This window comes from Alosa alosa, chromosome 19 (genome assembly GCF_017589495.1).
Source record: "Alosa alosa isolate M-15738 ecotype Scorff River chromosome 19, AALO_Geno_1.1, whole genome shotgun sequence".
NCBI classification, from domain to species: Eukaryota; Metazoa; Chordata; class Actinopteri; order Clupeiformes; family Clupeidae; genus Alosa; species Alosa alosa.
In genome coordinates this window covers 18,498,383-18,517,049 of record NC_063207.1, presented here as the reverse complement: position 1 = coordinate 18,517,049, position 18,667 = coordinate 18,498,383, and the positions used below count along the sequence as shown (strand labels likewise).

At 44.0% G+C, this 18,667-nt stretch overlaps 1 protein-coding gene across 3 annotated transcripts in view; it reads right to left on the bottom strand.

Moving 5' to 3' along the window:
- Nucleotides 1–459: 459 nt before the first annotated feature.
- Nucleotides 460–18,667, bottom strand: part of ldlrap1b (low density lipoprotein receptor adaptor protein 1b) — a 61,177-nt gene continuing 42,969 nt past the window's right edge. The window contains exons 6-11 of one of the 3 annotated variants that reach the window (XM_048227676.1): nt 16,909–17,004; nt 11,992–12,113; nt 9,088–9,122; nt 3,392–3,423; nt 2,893–2,949; nt 460–2,243 (exon numbers count right to left, since the gene is read on the bottom strand). In XM_048227676.1, the coding sequence (XP_048083633.1) occupies nt 2,197–2,243; nt 2,893–2,949; nt 3,392–3,423; nt 9,088–9,122; nt 11,992–12,113; nt 16,909–17,004 (389 nt within the window). In that variant the 3' untranslated portion in view covers nt 460–2,196. The remainder of the gene's footprint in view (nt 2,244–2,892; nt 2,950–3,391; nt 3,424–9,087; nt 9,123–11,991; nt 12,114–16,908; nt 17,005–18,667) is intronic. The other 2 variants (XM_048227678.1, XM_048227677.1) reach the window with 2 other exon arrangements.

Below are 18,667 nucleotides of genomic sequence, written 5' to 3'. Positions count from 1 at the left end.
TTCCTATAGTCGCTGAGGAAAACGCTCCTTTTTATATCATACTAGCATTGACATATGGTGTAATACCTGGTCCACAACTGAATGGTAGGCCTAAGCTACTTTAAAGCAAAGCAGTGGTCCACGGGTTTTGGCATTGCACATGTTGAGGGACAATATGTGTGCATGCAATGTTTGGCTAAAAACTTGAGGCACAGATGAAACCTTCAACTTGCTATAAACCTAAAGAGTTTTCAATTGCAAGATTTCCTCTTTTCGTACTTTACCAGTTGTAATCATTTTTCTTAGGCCTCTACAGGGATGAGAGGCCTTTTAATTCAGCTGTACTTGGCTAATACAATGTATTCCCTTGTACATTTTCAAGAATTAAACCATAATTTAATCCAGCCATATGATGACTGGCTCCAAGGTTTCTTCACTTCACGTACAGCAAATCACACAATAAATTACATGTACATTAGATTTGATATCACAGTTTATTAAATTCAGAGGGCATAGCATGTGATGGTCAGAAATGTAATATATTTTAATGACTACCAAAAAATGTAACAAAAATGTCTAAAGACTAACACTGACATCTTGTGTTTGAATGTAAACTTCTTTCCTCAACTTTGCAATAAACAATGACAAGAAATGAAGGAGGAAGAGAGCTGATTCACTTCATGTGGTTGGATTGTGATAACTGTACAAACGAGAGAGGTCAGGTAGCACAACCAATACTCCCTCTACAAGTCAAGGACCCGACATTAAACCATTTCAGACATGAAACATTCCACATTAATGAATCTGTTCATCTCCTGAAGATACACTTCTGCCCAACATCCCGCTTGCTTGGTAACGATGATAAACAAAATATGCTGTTGTCATCAGTAAATTGATGAGTAATAGTGAAAGCAAGGTGAGAAATTCGTAATTTCTGATTAGTGAAACGTGTGAGAAGGATGAGACTGAGGGAAACTACAATGAATTCAATTCACTCTATAAAAGGACTGAGGGGTAAAGAGAGTGCAAAAATATTAATTGTAGAAAAAATAAGGTTATCTTCTATAGCAAAAACTATAGCCATATTATGTTTACTGACCCTCATCTGATGATGCAGCAAGCCATACCTGGCACTGACCATAGGTCTAATGAGTCAGTTAGTTTTTCTTAAGCTTAGATCAAAATTACTTATTTTTCTTTTGGCATTTGTGACTGCTACTATGAGGCCACCATAGAGTTGACAAATGCAAAATGCTGTGAATGCAAACCCTCAGCCCAACAGACAAGCGCACGCGCGCACACACACACGCACGCACGCACACAAGGAGTCAGTCTCCACATCTTGAAGGATGTCTAGACTTGGACCTGCATTTTCAGAGTTGCAGCAACTACTTTAATCTCTCAAAACCACCTCAACCAATCACTCTGCAACTGATAAATTATAATACATTTACAGGAGAAATCCGGCGAGTTTTCACATAGATCTCCGTTTCTTGAGGTCACCGAGTACTGTCTGTATTAAACAAAATGAAAACGATTGGTTTTACTTAGCTCTAGTTGCTACAGCCAGGCATCTAGGGGCACTTCACTCTGGGAGTTCACAGTCTGTGAGCTCCCATGTACATGCCCCAGAGTGCAGCGCTGCAGCTGTTTGGTTGTGTTAACTGCTGGCTATTGCAACTCGAGCTAGGTAAAATCAACAGTACTCGGTGACCTTGAGAAACGGAAATCTATGTGAAAACTCACCGGATTTGTCCTTTAAGCCATGTCTTATAAATTGTTTACACAAATACATCAGGACATACAAACATAAACCATTGGATTCAAATAAAACAAACTCAGAAAGTAACTTTGTTTGTAACAAAGGACTGGGGCAACATTTTCAAAACCAAATGTAATTAGTGAAGAAAGATCAAAGAAAAAGGAAAGTAAAAATAAAAAAGTAAATAAACATCAGTTATATTGCTTTGCTTTGGTTCGAGTTCTAGAGGTGACCAGAAGTTCATGTCGCACCATACGGGACGAGATGATTCCAGCTAGAGCTTCTAGGTGGAGCAAGGCATGTCTTCTCTGGTCCAGCAGCAAGCCTGTCCTCTGTACTTTCCCCTCAGTCATCTCCCTTTTGTCCAAGACATTAGAAGCCAAACGAGTCCTCTCCATCCGCCTGCTCCGTGTTGCTAGGCGACAGGCACTCCTCTGCCTGGAGGTCCTGAGGGCTCACCCCAATGTCCAAGACCTGGGGGTTAGTGCGAGACTCAGCGAGTCTGGAGAGGAGACAAAGGGATACCGATTAGCACTTACATTACAGACCTCGAGGGGTAAAATAACACCCTTCAACTAGCAGGGCAAGACAATGGCATGATGTCTGCAGTATTTTACATATAAAACAAGTCTGCAACCAAGAAAGGTCACTGACCACACAGTTCTGCAATGGCTGTGCAGTATACACTGATTGTATTAAACACAATACAGCATTTTATCTTCAGGTGAATGGGTGGTTTCATACACCAGGTGGAATTTGGTGTATGAAACTGAGACCTGCTAACTATCTGAAGTCTTGTGCAAATAATCAAGGTGTATTATGATGATGACAATTCATATGACAAAAAAAGATGACATACGACTTACATAGTACCTATTGATGGGACACACACACACACACACACATCAATCTTTCATCGTAAATTACCATTGTCTCGCTCACTCAGTGATGAGGCAACAATGGAGAGGAAATGGCTGATGGCATGATGCAAAGGAGGGAAAGATGAAAAGATCAGACATTTGGCCACAATGCCTGGTGGCTAAAAGCCCATGGGGTGAAAGTGATGTGTATGGGGGTGGGGGGTGAGGGGCTGGTCCTGACACAGCTCTGCCATGGGGCAGAAGCTGAGAAGAGACAACCAGCGAACTCACAGGTGTTCCTCTCATGCCTCCTATCCTGGCTCCTCCAAGACCATCGACCCGGCAGGACTGCATGCATGAAAACAATGGGTGAACCCCTCAGCAGAACAACAGATGTGGGGTGGCTTCACCACTTTCCAGAATTTCCCCTGGGATTGAGTCAAGAGCTGAAGTGGAAGGTTGATCATCCACCTTATTAAAGACTAGTTTATATTCAATCCCAGGCTGGAAGCGGTGAGACCACACACACTCTGATGAGACCAGGTTCACAGCCACAGGACAGATAGAGGGAGGATGGGCCTTGGGAATGGACAACACGACAGCACTAATCTACATGACACACAAAGATGTTCTGGGGACAAGACAACAACAGATAATAGAAATGGGTCTGAGGTGCTAGAACCTATGAGTGAGTTGATGGTGGAATCTAACAGGAAGCTAGGAGCAGGTACGCTACAGGACACTGCTACTGGGAAATGGTGATGGGCTCCATCATGAGAAGGGTCTTTACCTGTGGATGACTCAAAGCTATCCAGACTGCGGCTACGGGAGCGCAAGCAGAGAGGAGAAAGTGAGGAGTTGCTGAACGTTCAGAGAAATCCAACACACAGCAACATTTTCCATACAACAAGGAGACGAGTTAAGATTCACACATCTCTTTAGAAAAATACATTTTCTAAAATGACAGTTTCTGGAGGGGGAAAAAAAACGTGCTATAAGAATTTCATTTTGTTAGTAAATCTATGAAGTTTTGTAAAGAGAAATCTATAGGCATGCAGCTCTCACATAGCATGTGTTGTTGTTCCACCAATAGACACCAGATGGCACTAAAGCCTTATCTATCCAAGCAGCGTGGTCTGGTCAGTCAACTTTGGGACAGACGCACAAGACCAATCAAACCGCTGGTCACAGGCTGATGTCCTGCCCCACCACACAACAGCCAGCCTGACATGAGGTCACTGAGTAAGGTCACGGGGGCTAATGCAGATGACCTCATAGTGGAGGCCCCAAGAGGAAGTGAATTCTACTGACTCAGGCTGGCTGATTGACCTGTGACCTGGAGCACGGATGCTATCAGGCCAGAGCTGGTTCTCCCCACAGCCCTGGCTCCATAACGCAAAAGAGGTGAAATCAATATATGGACTAAATTATGCCAAGCAAGTGTTTGTCTGGGTAAGGCTATTTATATAGCAGACAGTCAATACTGTACCTGGTGTCTGATTGCTATTCCTCACTGTGGTCTTTTGTAATTCAACAGCAATGAGCAACTTCAGTCTGCCATTTTATACACCAACACAATTAGAGAAGAGGCTTGAACAGTTTTTGCAATCACTTTTAAAACATACTCAGGGATGCAAACAGAGGTATGGTCAAAAAGGAGTGAGATTATCGAAGCCCACGCCCCCACAGGAAATATCATATAATTACATTTTGCCACCACCTCTGCAAGGGGCGGAGTCAGAGGGGTGGCTCCAGGTGGCACAGGCCACCCTTGAGATTCGATTGGCCACCCCCAAATCTTAGTCTACAATTGGCCATTAACATGGTCTAAGGCAGGACCTTTCTTGATGCACTTGCAGCAGTTTGAAGTATCAGACGTCAGAAATGTAAGTGGCAAACACGCTTGCCTTTATTGGCCTACAGGCTACTGCTTGTGCTAACACGCAAAGATATCTATTTACCTATTGCATCTGCCAGTGCCTATTTATCTAATCACACACTTAAGTCGCCGACATTTGATAGGTCATTAAGTGTTAACTGTAGCCTATACTTTTGTAAAAGTGTTTAATGGTAATAATGTCCTGTTAAGAAAACTTTTCATTTATGGTTCATCAAGCTTAGGCCTACTCACTAAACACTCGTCGCATCTAGGCTACAGGTAGCGATATTCTGATGACATGTATGACCATTCAACCAGTCAAGCATTTGTTGTAAAATATTGAAATTATTGGAAGTTTACATAGCTTAGGCTAAACTGTATGCTTATTTCGTCCCCAATACCGGTTTTATTCGTGCCGATCAGGAGGGATAAATGAAACATTGTGCACGTTCCACTTTTGCTTATAATAATTAAATAATTCCTGAACGCAGGGCTGGACTGGCCATCTGGCATACTTTTTCCTTTTTTTTTTTTTGGCCGAGCCAGTCTTTATAAAGTTCATTTTCCATAGTAGCGCGTGACAACAAAATCATATGCCTGCGTTCTGTTCCCAGAGCTTTCTCTGTCTATGATCTGCAGCGTTTCTCAAATTATGAGCCTCCTTGACAAGTAGATTGCTGGTCTACGGAGCCATGGATTTAAATTACGCCCCACTTCTGTCTGTTAATTTGCGGCACAATTGAATGATATTATAGAACCACGGACCGAAAGGTTTCCCCGATCAGGAAATACTCCTTAATTTGCAACTTTTTGTAGGCCTAACAGAGGTAGTCTAAATATCGTGCCTATGGCGATGTCCGCTTAAAAGAAAAAAAAAAACATTTATTTCACTTGTCTCTGGATTGAACATGAGAATGTGGGCTGTTAGAAAATAGATGAATGAGGGAGGAGATTCCGTTAACAAAAACCTAAAGTTTTGCTAACATTTTCTCCATTATTATCGTAAAAATATGTCTCCATGCAGGGCAGGGCTGGTTCTAACCTAGGCTAGGCTACTTTATTTGGGTGGGCTGGTAGAAATTTTGGGTGGGCAACATAGCAAAGCTGTCAAATTGGATCAAAACTAACATAAACATAAAACAATAAGTACTACCTAGCTTGAGTTACTGCAGCCAACAGCCAGGGATAGGCATGTCTGATGTATTTAAAATACAAATTTGTATTTTATTCAGTTGGAAAAAAATGGCATCGTATTTTGTATCAAAATACTTTATAGGTTTGTAGTTTAAAAATACTGACAAATACTTTTGGTAAAACCAATAACCTACTTTTGGTGATGTGATTATAAAAGTGAAAAACAATGAATGCAGCACTGGTGCTGACTTGTAATTTGCCCACAGTTGTTGTGATCAGAATATTGAGATTCAGGCAGATAAGTAACATGTAGGTTGCTCACACACTCATCCCAACCTCAAGTTTCTTGAGAACTTTAGTCATCAATTGAACACATGGAACCCGGTTATGTGGTTGCCCTGCAACAAGTTGCCCCATGTGCAACGTTAACAATGTTTGCTCACATACACAATACACTCCTTCATACCAACTTCAAGTTTCTTCAGAACTTTACTGATCATTAAATCATCCAATCGGAAGACATGGAACCGGTTATGTGGTTGCCCTGCAACAAGTTACCCCACGTGTTTGCCCACACTTGTTGTGATCATAATATTGAGATTTAGGAAGATGAAATTGCTCACATACACAATACACTCCTTCATACCACCCTCAAGTTTCTTGAGAACTTTAAAGAAAATAAACAAATAGACAAAAAAGCAGGTCAAATTATTTTAACAGCTACAAAAATAGATGCATAGATATAGGTTTTTGTGGGGGGAAAATGTATTGGATGAGTATATTTGTATATCTTCATTTAATAGAATAGAATAAAATGGATTATATTTTAATGTCCCCATGATGGAATTTGTTTTAGCACAGCATAGCCCGGGGACAGACAACTTAGATAATTAACTTTAATATGTTTGTATTATTTTATTCAAATACAAAGACATTTTATGTGAGAGTAAGGTATTTGTGTTTTTTTTTTCAATTTGTTTTACAACCCTCATCCACTTTCTTAACTGTTAGTGCCTCACTCTCATCAAATTCTCTCATTCTGTAAATGAAAAGTTGCATATATTAGCCATAGTGTTACCCTAGACCTGACAGTATCATAACAGAGTGCAAAATAGTTCACTTCACTTTGCCCCCTTTCTCAATGCGCCCCAAAATAACGTTATTCTGCACGAAAATGTACAGTTAAAATGTATCAACAGTAGTGCGGTCTGTCTGTTAGGATAAGCCATCAGTTTCTCGCCCTTATGTGGTAGGTGTCATTGAAAAGTCAGTTCGTCACTTCGGGTTGCATTTACGAAAAAGCCTAGACCAGCGGCTCATTAGCCTACTAGACGTCAACAAGCTGCTAGCCTAAACAAGTACGTTACCATTAGGCTACACGTTGGAAAGGGGGTAGAGTTGGATATAACGTTAGGCTGCTACTAAAATATTACAGGACAAAATACTGCTAGTCTGCCCGGAACTGAATTAAACTGACTGACGCAACAAACAAGGTAAAAAAAAAAATCCAACTGTATTTTTGCTAGTCATGTAAAATGTAGCGCTAGTGTGCTACTTAAGCAATATAGCACGAGTGAGAGTGGGGTTGGTCATGGATATTCCCACGGGTGTTGTTCGGCCGTAGCCACGATCACGAGTGCTATTGCTTTTATACAACAATTCTACAACAAACTAAATAATCTGAAAACTACGGAGCCCCGGATATGTCATGGGGAAAAAAATAATAAGTTGTGGCCACGTAAGTCGAGCGCCAGCTCTCTTGATTAATCAGCGCCGGGGGATTAACGAGCGCCAGTGTAATTACTCAGACTAATAATCAGCTGATAGCGCCACAGTGAGCCCAAATCAACACTCACACCCACACCCCGCTGCCACTCGCTGACGGCGGCTCAGCCACAATAAATACACCTCTTTTTAGCCAGCTAGAGTCCATCAGCCAGTGTGTGTGTGTGTGTGTGTATGTATGTGTGTGTCACAGTGCCCCAATTACCAATGTAAACATCAGTATAGTTGTGTAATTTCTGCAAAACAGAACAGAATAAACATCTCTTTATTACTCCTTTTGTTCCGTGTAAGGTGTGGGGGGGCAAGGAGTGGTTCGGCTGTTTATCGCTGACGGCAAGGTACAAGGCTGTGCATTGAAAGGATGCAGAGTCATGCAGTCGTGAGGTTTATAGGCTGGTCTGTGTTTCGTGTTACGGTCCAGATTACTGTTCAGCGCATGATGCTGAGCTGACAACAGGGGGTGAGGCTGTGTGTGTGTGTGTGTGTGTGTGTGTGTGTGTGTGTGTGTGGGGGGAGATCAGAGCAGAACATCAGTGGTGCAGCCCAGCAGGAGGCTGTTCCTTTGTCTCATATGCCACAATACTGAAGTAATCCACCCCCATATACAGCAGACATACACACCTGAGCTCAGACACCATTTCTTTGTAATCTCAAGAAAGTACAAAATAGTACAAAAAGTCCTCCTCAAGAGAGACCTCTAACGAATGCAGGTTTTTCGAGACAAGCTTAAGCCGTCATAAAGAATTCTAGGCGATGACCAAAGAGATCCAGAAGCTTTAGAGGTCAGTTAAGAGGCGCTGAGAAGAAACCCAGGCCGAGTGTTTCATCACCGGCGCAAAAAACATAACACCGGCCTCCTAACGCCTAGTGTGAGAGCTCACGAGTCGTCCGGTGGAAAGGGTCAGTCTGGACAGACATAGAAGCAGAAAAAGGAGATGAAGCCTGGTTGTTTTACTGCAGCACTCTACAGAAGTTCACACAGCAGTTCACACATAGCTTGCACACACGCGACCGTATTTATAAAAGGTGCAATGCCGCACTCGTCATGGAAGCCTGGTAAATATTTAACTATTTATAATCCCAAAACACTCATTACATGAAACCGGTCCGTGTGTCGTAAAGTCTGGTGTTGACAGCTAAGCTTTTAATGAATAAATTACATGTTTACTTGTGCTTAACGGCTACATGGGCAGACACTCAGAAGCAAGTGTGTGTGTGTGGTGTCTCTAGGCTCTCACCATGTCCAAAGAGACCCCTGACAGATAAAAAGCTCTGATGCTTGTGCCGCTTTAAAAATCATATCACACAACTTACACGAGTGATGTTAAGCACTCTAGGCATGGTGTTTGGTGAATGTGCGCTTGAGTGTACGTGCGTGTATGTGTGTGTGTGTCTCCCCAGTGTTGAGCTGTTAGAAGGGGTGTGCGCCAAACCCAAGTGTACTCTGTGTGTGTGTGTGTGTGTGTGTGTGTGTGTGTGTGTGTGTGTGTGTGTGTGTGTGTGTGTGTGTTGTGCTGGGTGGAGACTGGTGTCTGGAGAGTATTCAATTCTCTGTATACTTTTCTTCTCCAAAGCCGCCATTTTCTCTTCTCTGACGCAAGGATAACGCAAGGGTGAGTCTTTATCTGTGTGTGTTGTATGCATGTGTGTATTATCCAAAAGTGGACAACCAAAAATGAAACACTGACCTTGAAAAAGCTTCGTCCAGTCCATCCTCCAGCTCCTGCAAACAAAAACAGCAGATAATTACAGACATCAAAGCTGAGGTGTTTACTAGTGTGTGTGTGTGTGTGGGGGGTGGAGCACCGCAGCTGGATTCAGACCTGTTGCACCCTCTTAGGTAGGCGCAAGATGAAAATTCCTCACTCGTTTCCAAGGTGACAACAGGCTCAGGCTAAGCGAGAAACTGCAGTGCAGTGCGTCTTCAACATGGAGCCCACCAGGGGAACCAGACTAATCTACTCGCTACTCATCGCGGACGTGAGCTTGTTTCAAATTCATCTGCTGTGACTTAACATTCTTATGCACTACCGGGCATCACTAATCGACTCCTGTCCATTGAAACTGACCTCTGTTGTTCCTGCCGTCTAGTCCTCTCTCCGTACATGCCATTCACACTAAACACACACCAACCAAATATACGCACCCTCGTTCTCAAACACACTCACATACTCATACATACACAGATTACAATGTTATCTCATTAGCCCTCACAAAAGGCAAACACGCCTGCTGTTATGCGAGTCATTGTGTACGGGGCTCTTTGGCCCCCTGACATTTCTGGCGCTGGCGTGTAAATGTCAGACGTGCGTCTGATTGCGTTCCCATGCCACACTGGGCTCTCACCTCTCCATTATGGACTGTTAATAACCGCCAACCAGCCAGTCAGACCGGCCAGTTTCTTCCCCTCAGTCTGCACTGTTTATCCTGTCTGACCCACACAACAACACTGGAGTCCCCCCCAATATACCACAGTACCACACAGCCAACACAAACAGCACACACCACATCCACACAGAGAGACACACATGGACACACAGGGATGGGCAGAAATACATTCAAATGTATTTTTAAATAAAATATCAAATACCATAATTTTAAGTGCATCAAGGTAAACTACAAAATACAGTAGCCACGCCATGTATCAAAATAAAACATAAATTCTCTTTAAAGAGAGCATGAACTCACTTTGCAAACCTCCCATATCTGTCTATTTAATCTATTGCTTCATCAGTACACTGACTCTGTTGATTACGTGAACAGTGTTTGAGAGCAACAGTTTTTCTCTGCTTACGGGACATGCCATAAACCTACAAACACTCAACAAATCAACTATGCTGGCCTGCCTGTTACATCTCATAGCCTAAATACTGTATCAGAGATGCACTCAAAAACTCACAACTGAACTTCTCAAGTGGTACAAAGTGGAGACAAGTTCCTGACACTGTCAGTGCATGTCCAGATTTAATCGCACTCTGTAACGCTGTTGATCAGGAAGGATCATGACCCTTTTAGTTGGTTTTCTTACTTAACTAACTGGGTACTGTAAACTAAATGGGGTTGACGGCAGGGAGGATGAATTTAAGCAATAAGCCCCGAGAGGCCGTAGGTTACACTGATTCTACAACAGCTAAAGGGCAGCCGTGGCCTACTGGTTAGCACTTCGGACCTGCTCTAGCGGAGTGCCTAAAACCCCCTTAGCTGTTGTAGGATCAGTGTAACCTACGGAATCGAGTGGCTTATTGCTTTTCTAAAACTGTTACTATAAATACCTGGCAAAGTTTCATAAAGTAAAGACACAGCAACTAATATAACGAGTTATTCCTAGATAATCATTCTTCCGGCAAGAAATTATTTCCTCTATCTGAATGGTTGCCAAGCAACGTCGAGAGGCAGCTACTTTAACTTCTGTATCAAGTTACAAAATACAAAGCCATTTTCTACAACCCAATAAAATACAAATTACAAAATACTATTTTGTATTTGAAATATGTATTTTAATATGCATCATAAATACTGCCCATCCCTGCACACACACAAACACACAGAGAAGAGCACAGAGAGTCTGTGGCAACACCCAGTGGTATGTGTTCCTAGTAAAAACAGACACATGGACTTCATGCAAATTCCATGCCAAGCTGACGCTCATCTCTGATCAGTTCTACACTGTATACATCATAATGCTACACAGCCAGTTTTATGGGTTTAACAAACTGCCTGCCTGAGTATACACATAACGAGTACAAGGCTTGTCTGTGAATTCCGTGTTCAGTTCAGTTTCAGGTGATGGGGAAGTGGAGCGAGAAGACTCGTTATGGCTCCTGTCACTGCTCGTTTCAGGTCGTGATCCCGATTACGCCAGCGGCAGCAGAAACGCTGGCAGCTCCGCTGTGCCTTCTGCGGTGCAGGGCCGGTGCTATCTGCACATGCAGGCTCATGTCCTCCAAGACAACACTCAACACGAGCCCTTGCCATATGCTATTTCTGCTGAAGTGTGGCCTTCACCACTAGTGACGCAATCCTGATGAATGCCCGATATAAACGGAGAACTACACAGACCCTTGATGCAATCGGCCCACTCGACTAGCGGACTACAGCCCAGTTTTAACGATCATGCATGGTGCATAAGCACCCCCACACAAACTACTGAGGTGGCCTTCAGTGAGAAGGGGTGAGGGGATGAGGATTTGAATGTAAAGCTAATCAGATTTCATGCCTTGTGTTAAACCCTCCAAGGCATTTCACTCCACGCAGTGTGTACAGCCTGCCATGGCCACGCAGGTTTAAGGCCCACCACTGATGCGTATCTGGCAATGAATGCAAATTTAGTGCCTGTTCTGACAGACCTTTGGCTCACACACCCACGTTTCAACAAAAAGTGTGAGTGTGTGTATGTGAGCATGCAATTACTCCCACACTTACCAGATTCCATGGTGCCTACTTATACTGCGAGGTCATTCTCTGTGTCATGCAGGGGTGTGTGTGTGAGTGAGAGAGAGAGAGAGTTTGTGTGTAAAGTGGTGTGTGTGTGTGTGTGTGTGTGTGTGTTTATATATAAAGTGGTGTATGCATGCTGCAGCGTCCTGGCTTACCCATACTGTGTTGTTGTTCTCCGAGGTGTGCGCGTTGCGCGTGTGCGCTCCCTCAGGCCCCGAGTGCACCATGGCCGCGATGGCGCCGTCCCCCAGGTCCAGCAGGGTCCCCGTGGCCACCTCTACGCACAGGCACACACAAACACAACATCAGAGACGGAGAGTTCACCTCTACGCACAGGCACACACAAACACAACATCAGAGACGGAGAGTTCACCTCTACGCACAGGCACACACAAACACAATAGTGCTGGGCGGTATGAACAAAAATGTATATCACGGTATTTTTTTAAATTCTTACGGTTTCACGGTATATGACGGTATTTTTTTCCCCATGCATAATCAGATGTTAACAGCATTTTCTACAGGTTGAGAGAGGAATTGCTGCAGTACATTGACTAAGGATGGTCTATTTTACTGTCATGATGTAGAATAACTCCACACTAGTGGTAATGCAGTTTTGCATGGCCCCAGAAAATGATGCTGTTTACAAAGAGCCACTCATGATTCTAATGCATCAGAATGCAAAGACAATTGCAGTCAAAATACAGAACTTTTACTGTGCAAATTTCACAAACATCTTGTATAAAACCAATACAAAAAGTAGTGCAACTTGCAATAATTATACTTTTTTGAAAATTATACAATTTAAAATAAAACCTCTAAACCAAACCGCTAATATGCTTACTCTGACAAATAGGCCTATTAGAAACATGCCTTATTGTTATTGTGTGGTTTGCATGACGTTAGTGGTAGGCTAACGTTAACTTCAATGTGGATGTGGATGTCTTGTTAGCCTGCCATGAGCTTCGGTTCGGTTCGCTAGGCAAAACTAACAAAAAAGTTTGTTTTGGTGCACCGATGACAGTCAGGCTCATTTCTAACTAGCCAGCTAGTATTGCTCAGTTCATGTCTATAACATGCTTCACTTGCTACCTGGATAATTTCAGCGAATATTCTTAAGGTGAGATGAATGATAAGATCATTAAACTTCACTGTGTTCGGTGGGTTGCTAACTAACGACATCACCTACTAGCCAGCTAGTTACAACTGTTGAAAAATCTCAATAGAATTTTCGTGACGGTAAATCCCTTTCAATCCAGTATCCCTTAACGTTTTTCCTTAACTAAAGAAACAATTTAAGGTATTCTGTGCAACACCCTTAAATAAACCCCTTACCTAAGGAGAAATTAAGCCTTAAGGGTCATACTTCAGGGGGAAAACTTAAGGTGTTTTGTGTTTACCCTCACTACGCCTCGCAGTCGCACCATGCGTGCGTGTGAAAAAAAGTCCCGTCGGAAACACTGTCGCGCGTGCAGCGTTCCAAACGTTGTGTAATCAAATACACCGGTATGGCGGTATATTCAAAATTCATATCATAACGAAATTATACACCGGTATACGGTGTGAACCGGTATACCGCCCAGCACTAAAACACAACATCAGAGACGGAAAGTTCACCTCTACGCACAGGCACACACAAACACAACATCAGAGACGGAGAGTTCACCTCTACGCACAGGCACACACAAACACAACATCAGAGACGGACAGAGAGTCCAGGGGCCCCACTGGAACCGTAACACCCACTGTGTGTGAGCTCAGAGGAGTGAGATTGATTGGGGTTTGAAAAGCTTTCCTGTGTGTGTAACCAGGCCACTGAGGACCAATACGTTCATCTACTCCACTCCGCTAGGATCGCGCATATAAAGACCGAACTGCACGGCATCGTTGATTAAACATCCATTTGTTATCACTGCCTTCACGGATAACACATATTTAACACACACATGTGTGCACTCACAAGACACACAAGCATGTGTGCACACACACACACACACCAGCGCACACAGTCTTAATGAGAACAATCAACTATGTGCACTTCTCTAATGTGTGTCGTCCTGCTGGCCATCTGTTGTCTGTCATTCATTAATGAGGCAAGAGCACACAGCATCAGTCTTCCTCTTTTTTGGTGCCCAACACAAACCCTGTTCTCACGCTCCACCAGCGTTCCACTGTACTACTGCACCCTCCGCAGCACAGTACAGAGGGTCTGAGAAACCACAATTAGCCAAGTTACAAAAACATCCAGAATAGCATTTGCAGCTTTCATAAACATAACAGCCCCTCATAAAGAAAGCTCTTTGCTTTGTTTCGAAAGGGTGTCTTGAAGAGTTAGTCTGATTTGCAGATGTCAGGGCCTTTACAGCCGGTGCCCTCAGCAACTCTCCCCTGCTATCCGAGGCTTCTCTCACTCCCTGTCATTCTCCCTTTCCCTTTCTCCCACTCTCCCCCTCCTCTTCTCTGTTGCTCAGTACATCTGAGTGACATTTACAGCAGCTCCTCTTTCACCAGCAGAGCAATTATCAGCAGGTGATTAGTCATCCAATCTGCTGCTCCAGAGGAATGCAGGCAGGCCTGGCCCACTGACATGGTTGCTTGGGGATTTGTGTGTGTGTGTGTGTGTGTGTGTGTGTTCCTAAGCAATATGCACAGCCTGGTGGGATCATATTCCAGACATTCTCTTTCTGACAGGAAGTTCTGGCACACACAAACTCCTCATTCCTTAGAAAAATGTGTGCCTTCGAGACTAACACACACACACACACGTCCCAGAGGACCTCCAGTATTGTGTGTCACGTATCCAGCTGAGTAGCCAGAGGCCTCCCAGCGAGAAACGAACGCAGTCAACTAGAACACCAGAGGAGAGGAGAGGAGAAGAGAGGAGGGGGGGAGAGGAGAGGAGGGGAGGGAGGGGTTGAGAAGAGAGGAGGGGAGGTGGGGGGGAGGAGAAAAGAGAGGGGAAAGATTAAGATGGAGAGGAGAGAGTGGCAAGAGAAAAAGAAGAGTAGAATGAAATGGTCGAAGAGGGAATGAGGGAATATATAGAAGGAGAAAACAAAGCAAAAGCAAAATGATAAAAATACACAGAGAGGATACAGACTAGGGATGCACGATATATCGGCGGCCGATATATTATTGGCCGATAAGTGAAAAAATGAAAATATTATTATCGGTCCGATAACAGAATTCTGGCCGATATATAAAGTCCTAATTTAGGCCTACGTAAGGTCCATCTGGCTACACTGAGCTACTTGAGCTTGGTTGGCTATACTTTTTCCTCAACATAATGTCAGCGGTGTGAATGTATTTCACCACTCTAACAAAATCTGTGGATATGCGTTCATTTGGGAATGAATGATCCGCCATTTAACCTTACCAGAGCGGAGCTCAGCCCCATCTAGAGCAGTCTTGTGCTGGTGTGTTTGCACTTTACCGCGCTGCTCGGGGAAACAAATAAGTAAAATCGTTAGTGGGACGAGTACATAAGTAGGCCTAGTTCTAAGTTGTGTTTTAGTATTATATTTGCATTACGTTAGCTTGGGTTTTGTATTACTACCTAGAAATATGCTAACCATTCTGCTTCAGTTCCAGACAGGTCATCATAATAAGTTATTAAAACCTTCGGGGCTAATCCCTTTCATTTCTGCTGCAGCAGGTTGTGCTTAACAACAGAGTAGACGGACATAAGATACAGTCTGAGGAGTTGCAGCTTTATTCAGTTGAAACTAAACATAAGTTTCCCTCACAAACTCTGATTTGGTCACTATACTGTAGCTTATTCCCAGCTGAGCCGTTTATGAGTGTTTAGTCCTAAATTAAAACGATTCATACTCTCTAGCCACTCACTCGCAATTCACTGAGGTCAGGTTCACTTAAAGGAGCCACACATACTGTAGGTCTAGGCTACTGTTATGTTGTTGACTGCAGCACTATTGAGGACTATTATGAGTTCTGTCCATCATTTGGTGGTAGGTAAAATTACTGCAATATAATTATGCTTATTAAATGCTTTCCCCTAATCACTTTTCACAATTTTTTTTCAAGAGTAATATTATCGGTTATCGTATCGGCCACAACAAACCAATAAATATCGGTTATCGTTATCGCCCCTAAAATTCCATATCGGTGCATCTCTAATACAGACACTCAGCGCAGGCCACTGGGGTCCCCGGAGGAACGAACGAACGAATGAACGAACACACACACACACACACACACACAGATCATGTCATTGCTTCTCTCCAAAGCTGGGATATGCATGTTTTTCTGTAACGAGTACAGGATTACCAGGTGCAGTGTCACCAAACAGAATGCCCAAAACGCCGGAAAAAACACTCAAATGAAGTTATAAACATGAGGGGGAAAGAGAGATAAGTACACAGGAAATCAGTTAAAATGTTATTCCAACAGAGGGGAGGGGGGGTAATCGGCTTGCAGATGGACCAGCACGCGTACACACACACACACACACACGTCCAACAGTGCCCAAATCCCTGTAAACACTGGGTCATGCAAGACTTACAGGAATCCTCTCATACAGGAGAAGGGTAGATAAAGGGTCTGCTAAACACAGGCTTTAGCAACAGCCTTTAGCAACAGTCATACCATCCCATCAGACACACCCTCATCATGACTCAAGAGTCACAAGTGTCACGTGGCAATAGACAGACCTCTTTCAAAGAGTTCTCACAATGTTCTAAAACCACATCAGAGTTCAGGTTCCCCAGTTGGAGGTTTGGAATTGACTCAGCAAACACAATGAGACGTGAGACTTGTGCACGTGGGAAACCCCAGCCCATCCCCACATCCCCATCTTCTCCCTGATGAGGTCAGGAACCTCTAGCCTGCGTTCTGGATGCTTAGTGTGGCCGACAGACTTCAAAGCGCATACATGTGTGCATGAACAGCCTCTCCCCCCCATCCCCACCCATCAACCCACATCTAGTCAGTAGGCCAGAGAGAAGATTCCCAGTGGAGTCATACACACACACACACACTCAGTGGGGTGATACAAATCCGACAGGACCAGAGATGAGGAGGGGTATCTGAGGGACAGCTGGGGTGACACTCACCTCCTCTGCTGACGCTGCTCAGGCTGGCGGAGCTCTCCGACTGGGAGCTGCCGGCTCCTTCTCCATCCGAGCCCGACTTCACCCTCTTCTCTTTGTCTGTGGAGGAACGGATACAGAGGGAAGGAGAGAGAGAGACAGAGAGAGCAATGAGTCATGGGGAGAAGGCAATGGCAAGAGACAAAGAAGGAAGGCAGCTGTAAGTCAGACACACACACACACACTCACAGGGAGTGCCAGGTCTTATAGTATCCTTAATTATGGCTCTGATAGCAAAATCTAATGCTTCCATTACAGAGGCGAGACATTAAAGCTGATCCATGCTCGTCTGTTCCCCCCAAGGACACGAGCAGCCCGGCACATGCTGAAGCATCACTAACCCAACACTCCCTGCTCCCCTTCTCTCCCTCTCTCCATCAGACAGACACACACACACACACACATCCATCATACTCCCCCAACACATCACATTCCCTCCTACTTGTTGCACATATCAGCAGACCAACTCAGTCACTTAGTTTACACACACAAATATGCATGTGCTCTGATCATCATCAGAGAGATGAGATTCAAGATCAAGCCACAGCTCTGTAGCAAAACAGCTCCTGTCAACTAGTCTGTAGCTCCACACCCATTCACTAGGGATCATACAGATTTATTCATTATTACTAGAGAAGCATCAAAGAGACTCGCAACAACCTAGTTTGTACCCACAAACATGGTAGTGATAAAGAATTTGGGCCGTTTAGAGTGGCCTTGTTTTAGGAGCGTGATTACAGTGTTAAAGTTTTATGCAGCTACCAGTGCGGTGTGGGGCCGTTGAGCGGATGTGAACACTTCTCTTGACAGAGAAAGAGACAGAGCGAGTGAGCGAGAGTGAGCAATTGTGTGTGAGAGGGAGAGAGAGAGAGTGTGTGAGTGAGTGATGGTGTGCAAGTGGAGGTCTGTGCAGTGGTCAAACACACAGAAGCCTCCAACCTCGCTGGCTACTGGGAGGAAACAGGAAATACTCCCTCTCCTCATTCTCTCTGACAAGGAGAGAGAGCAACCGAGAGGAAGAGAGCTGAGAGAAGACACGAACAGGAGAGACAGCGAACCGAGGAGAGCCAGAGAGAGTCTGGAAAACAAAGTACTAAGCTGCTTTTAGACAAGATATACGTATATATATATATATATATATATATATATATATATATATATATATATATATATATATATATATAGACGGATCTTTGTCAAACGGAGGTCCGACCCTTCGGGTGATTTAGATATGATGTTCACACCTAATGTCTGCAGGTTAGCGACACAGATGCACATTAACATCTCCGCGTGGTTTGAAAAGGGTTGAGCGTGGTTGAACACGCACATGAACAGACTCTCCGCATGTTCTTCGCTTCGTTCAGACACGAGCTGGTTTACATAATGTCCGTCGGAAATCCTAGGAGGGGAGTAGTGTAAGAGCCGGCTAAGTTCGGAATTCCAAATAGCCGGTTATGTTGTTCAGAATACGGCCCAACCGCTTGACATCCGCAGAACATGCGGACTTACACCTAGGTATGAAAGCAGCTATAAAGACTGAACCAGCGAGCTGACGGAGCGGAGTGCTGGTGCGGAACAAAGAGATGAGAGGAGAGCAGCGGCCTTCATCTGTGCGCAGTCCAATCAGAGAGCTGGACATGCATCTCATTAGCGGGAGCTTCAAAGGGAGCGTTCGCCCCACAGGCTGCACACCTCTGCTGCTGCCGGATGAAAGGCTGTTTTT